This window comes from Phoca vitulina, unplaced genomic scaffold (genome assembly GCF_004348235.1).
Source record: "Phoca vitulina isolate PV1807 unplaced genomic scaffold, GSC_HSeal_1.0 scaffold20, whole genome shotgun sequence".
NCBI classification, from domain to species: Eukaryota; Metazoa; Chordata; class Mammalia; order Carnivora; family Phocidae; genus Phoca; species Phoca vitulina.
This window is the reverse complement of record NW_022589723.1, coordinates 969,574-974,638: the sequence shown is the minus strand read 5'-3', so window position 1 is coordinate 974,638 and position 5,065 is coordinate 969,574. Positions and strand designations below refer to the sequence as shown.

At 44.8% G+C, this 5,065-nt stretch overlaps 1 protein-coding gene across 1 annotated transcript; it reads left to right on the top strand.

Annotated features, from left to right (window-relative positions):
• The first annotated feature begins 2,148 nt into the window (after positions 1-2,148).
• On the top strand, positions 2,149-4,466 carry RNASE10 (ribonuclease A family member 10 (inactive)). Its single transcript, XM_032416977.1, has 2 exons — positions 2,149-2,219; positions 3,814-4,466. Exon 2 carries the CDS (start codon positions 3,819-3,821, stop codon positions 4,464-4,466), a length of 648 nt encoding a protein of 215 aa, XP_032272868.1. The 5' UTR covers positions 2,149-2,219; positions 3,814-3,818.
• Positions 4,467-5,065: the final 599 nt, after the last annotated feature.

The window sequence follows — 5,065 nt, the reverse complement described above, 5'->3', positions numbered from 1 at the left end:
TCCATGGTGTGCATGTACTGCAGTTCATTTAGCCCCTCAGCCAGTGGAGGATATTTGGGCTGTTTCTAGTTTGGGCTAATAATACTGCTGTTAACATTCGTGTACAAGTTTTTGTGTGGACATATGTTTTCATTTCTCTGGGATGAATACCCAGGAGTGTGATTGCTGAGTTGTATGATAAGTATGTAGTTAGTATTTAAAAAATCTGCCAAACTGTTTCCCAGGGTAATAGTACCATTTATATTCCCATCAGCAATGTATGAGAGATCCGGTTTTTCTGCATCCTTGCCAGTGTTTTGTATTATCACTATTTTTTTTTCATTATAGCTATTCTGATAGATGTGTAGCTGTGTCTTCCCACTGCAGGTCCCTGGACTTCTTTCTCTGCAGTCCTGTCCTCCCTGGTATTCTGCCCCATGAACTCTAGTTGCCTGGTCCTCCTTGGACTCTCAGTTCCATCTCCTCAACTCAGGGAGACTGAAAGACTCTGCCTGCATCCCCGTCTCTGTGCCACCTGGCCTAGAAACTGTCCCCAGGGAGTAAGCTGGGGGAGTAGGCTCATCCCACTTGTTTCCCCTCTCTCAGTGATCGCTGGACTTCATTGCCTTTGTCCAATGTGTTGAAAATCTATTGTTTCATATAATTTGTTCATTTTTCCAGGAGTTTTAGGCAAAACCCAATCACTGTTCCTCCATCCTGACTACAGGTGGAGGTCCATATTTTTAAGTCCATATTTGATTTTATTTAGTTTTTATTTATTTTTTAAAGATTTTATTTATTTGAGAGAGAGAGTGAGAGCGCACGCACCAGTGGGGGTGGGAGGGGCAGAGTGAGAGGGAGAAGCAGGGTCCCGGTGAGCAGGGACTCCGGGATCATGACCTGAGCTGAAGGCAGACACGCAACCATGTGAGCCACCCCATTTTTTATGAAGATTTTATTTATTTATTTGAGAGAGAGAGAGACAGAGAGTGGGAGAGAGAGTGAGCATGAGGGGTGGGGCTGCTTAGCAAAGTAGTATTCTTTATGCCCTCTTCATGTTGCCAATAGACCTCACCAGAATGAATGGGCAGAATGGACACCAAAGAGGGATAGCACAGGCAAATAGACAGTGAAATGTAATAAATGCCTAGTGTAAAGTAAATGCTCAATATTGGTTAGTTGTTGTTATTATTATTGCTGTAAATTATCAACATCAGCACTGCGAAAGGTCAGCCAGGTGGACCCTGCCAATCACAGAGGCAGCTCCCAGACCCCATTTGAAAAGTCCTGCCTGAATGACAAAGCAAAACATCCTCCTGAAGAGCCTTGTTTATATCCAGAAAGGGGTTTTGTAGTGCCTTAATAAACTCCAGAGTGCTTTAAAAAATCTCTCATGCTGTCACTTTTAGCTAAGGAAGTGAATAGAATCAACATTGTTACCCTCCTGGATTTGCTCACCCAGACTACAGGGACCCATAGTGATGCTGCTGCTTTGGATATGGTCTTATCTAGGGCTAAATTATCAGGTTTGCAAAATCTGGATGTTCTGATGGGAATGTGGTTATTGGTTGGGTTGGAAAGAGGGAGAAGGGAGTGGAGGGCAGGGCTAGGCTTCATAGGTTAAGGTATGTGCAAATTTATGATTGCCTCAAATATTCCAATGTTCAAATTAAGACTCATGATCCAAGTCTAAAATGTAAAAAGCAAAATAACCATGTTGGAATATGGTTATTAAATGGTTATAAAATAACCAAATAAAGGCCAAAGATCTTGATGTGCTAGAAACGACAGGGAAGGGTTAAAGGATGTACATGTGGAGAATATTAAACAATGACTTGATTTGAGCTTCCTGGCAAGATCAGGCTGCGATAAAGCTCAGGATAGTGGGTGTAACCCAGGAGTGAGACAATTGGCAAAACGAAACTCTGCAGTTTCCCAGGCTGGGGTCATTTCCTGCCTTGGATGTCTGGGTCTGTCTCAATGTCCAAATAGCCTTACTTCAAAGTGTGTGTGGGAGCAGAGAGAATTGAGTGAGCGTTTATTCAGTGCTGGTGGGAGGAATGGAAGGAGGGTGGGCTTAGGAATTAAGTCTGGATTTAAAAGCACATGGACCAGCAGGAGCTAGCCATTTTTCTACAGACCAGCATCCAGGGCACTTTTTAGAAAGAAGGAAACCCTGGGAGGGAAGAACTTGGGGAACAAGAGAACACAAAAGTCTCTGAAGCTACTTAGGTGTGGAGGTAAGTCCCAGTAGTGTTGAGTGCCCCGGGGAACAATATGGGAAGTTCTTTCTCTTTAGAAAAATTTTTTAAATATTGAAATATTTTAAACTTTAAAGAAAAGTTACAATAATACAAAGAACTCCTGAATAACCCTCTATCCAGATACATAATTTAAAAAAATTTTCCCCCCACATTAAAAAAAAATCATTTTCTTTCTCTGTAAACACATGTATACACATACATATAATCTATATTTTGAACCATTTGAGGGTAGGTTGCCTACAGCATGCCCCTTTGTTCCTTAGTATTTCAGGGTTCATTTTTTTTAAGAATGAAGATATTCTTTTAAATAATCATAGTATAATTTTCAAATTCAGTATATCAAACATTGATATAATCCTCCTATCTACTCCACAGACTATCCTAATTTTACCAATTGTCTCAATGTTTTGTTTTGTTTTGTTTTGTTTTAAGATTTTATTTATTTATTTGACAGAGAGACACAGCGAGAGAGGGAACACAAGCAGGGGGAGTGGGAGAGGGAGAAGCAGGCTTCCCGCCGAGCAGGGATCCCCATGTGGGGCTCGATCCCAGGACCCTGGGATCATGACCTGAGCCGAAGGCAGATGCTTAGCACTGAGCCACCCAGGCGTCCCTGTCTCAATGTTCTTTACAGCAATTTTTTTTTTCTGATAGGGAAGTTCTCTCTTTGATAGGGGGATGAAACTGGCCTCACAGGACAAAGACACGTGTTCTTCCGCTCAGCACTGGTTGGGATCTTTATTAGCAGGGGAACCCCAGCAGGTCACTTCTGGGGGCTTTTTTTTTTTTTTTGGTTTCATTCTTATGCCATTTCTTCCCTGAGAGTACAAGACTAATCAGCAGGAAATACCCAAGTGCTAAGAGATCTTTAGTAGTAGAAGGGTTCTGGCATGACACGATGTAGTTTTAACAGGGGCCTGAGATGTGAAATTGGGCATCACCTCCCCCCCCAAAGTGCCACCCGTCCCTACCGCGTAGCCTCAGCTTAGGAGTAAGAATGGACCATAGTGCTTTTTCTATTCCTTTTTATCTTTTGAGGGGAAGGATGGGTAGCGAGGACAGTAATAGACACTTGAATGAGCAAAAATTAATTTGGGATAAAAATAGAGAGACTGTGTCCTATGGCAATTCTAGTCCTTTACCGAGAATAAGGCTTTCTATAAGAATTTCTCTCAAGGACAGTATGCCACCGTACTTGATTGGCTTCTCAACCATTCTCTTGGGTTATTTGGAACTAATTTCTGTGTAGGAGCCATTTGATGTCAACTTTCCCTACTGATTCCCCATATGCGAACCAATTTCAGAACTGCTTCTCCTGGTCGTCTTCCTGTTCATCTTCCTGTTGTGCAAGATTCTTACGTTATTGTACAGCAACAGGAATGTTGTGGGGAGGGACCAGAGAAATGGGGAAAGAACAAGAAAGAATCTCTGCCTTGAGGGGAGGGGGTAATGCGGAGAAGGGAGAGGAGATCCCAAAGACTATGGTGTCAGTATTTAGGGAGTCTAGGGTCCCTCCTGGAGCCAAGTTTCATCTCAAAGTCAGTCCTTCTGTTTCCCTTCGGCCCTCCAGGAAAAATGAAGCTGACTCTGGTTCAGATCTTCTTCATGATGTTGCTGCTCCTACTGGGCCTGGGGCTGGGCCTGGGGCTGGGGCTTCAGATGGCTGCAGCAGTCCTGGAGGAGAGCGATCAGTCCCTGAGTGAGCTGTGGTCCAGTGACTCAGAGGACAAGACCAAGGCCACAAAAGGAGAGGGCAGCCGAACTACAGAAACCTTGCTGCTTAGCAACAAAGGAGTGGTGCAACCGGGCTGGGCCGAAGACACCGTCCTCGGGGAAGACGAAGTTCAGGGAAGCAAGATGCTCGGAGCTGAGCCTCTCCTTCAGAGCCAGAAAGACTACCTTAGGTCTGACCTGATGGCCAGGGAATGCAACAGCCTAATGGTACACAAGCTGAAGGAGCACAATCGCACGTGCATAAACCAGTACACATTCATCCATGAGGATCTGGATACGGTCAAAGCTGTCTGTAACAGTCCTGTGGTTGCCTGTGAGCTCAAGGGGGGCAAATGCCACAGAAGCTCCCGGCCTTTCGATTTGACACTCTGCAGGCTGTCCAAACCAGGCCAGGTCACTCCTCACTGCAATTACCTCACTTTCATTTTTGAAAAGTATATTATTATATCTTGTAATGACATGAAGGTCCAGGTAATGTCTGGACAATGAAACGACTTATCTTCTTCTTCCTCTTCATCCTTCTCCTCTTTCCCTTCCTTCCTACTTCTTTCTCATACCGTTTTCCTCGTCCTGGGTGTTCGGCATAAAAAGGTTCTGGGAAGAGAGGCTGGCCTACTCTGGATCATTCTCCCCTGCGAACACAATTCTTCTTTGCCCTAGGTTTCATCCAACTTGCATTTTGTTCCTGGGGTTTGAGGTGGCAGAATAGGGTAATGATCTGTAGTGTCTCTAGGTCCTCCGTCTCTCCTGCCCTGGAGAGAGATAGGTGAAGAACTGCCCTAGTCTCTGTGGTGACTTTGGTCATCAGCCTGTTCCCTGGTCTCTTTGCCTTTGGGTATGGACTGTAAGAGGTTAATGCATCCTAGACCCATGTCCTTTGCTGCTGTTCATGAGCCTCTAGGGCCATCACAGGAGCCTCTGGGGCTTTCCACATGGCCCCTCTGTGCTGCAGATGCAAATGAGTGACTCTAGCTCTGACTGCACCTGCTGAACCACGTGGATCAGGTTTCTTTCCTTGAGTCCCTCAAAGAGTGGACTATTCTGAGGGGTCTGCTGGGAAGGTGCCGTGGGGGTGCAGACTAAGCTAG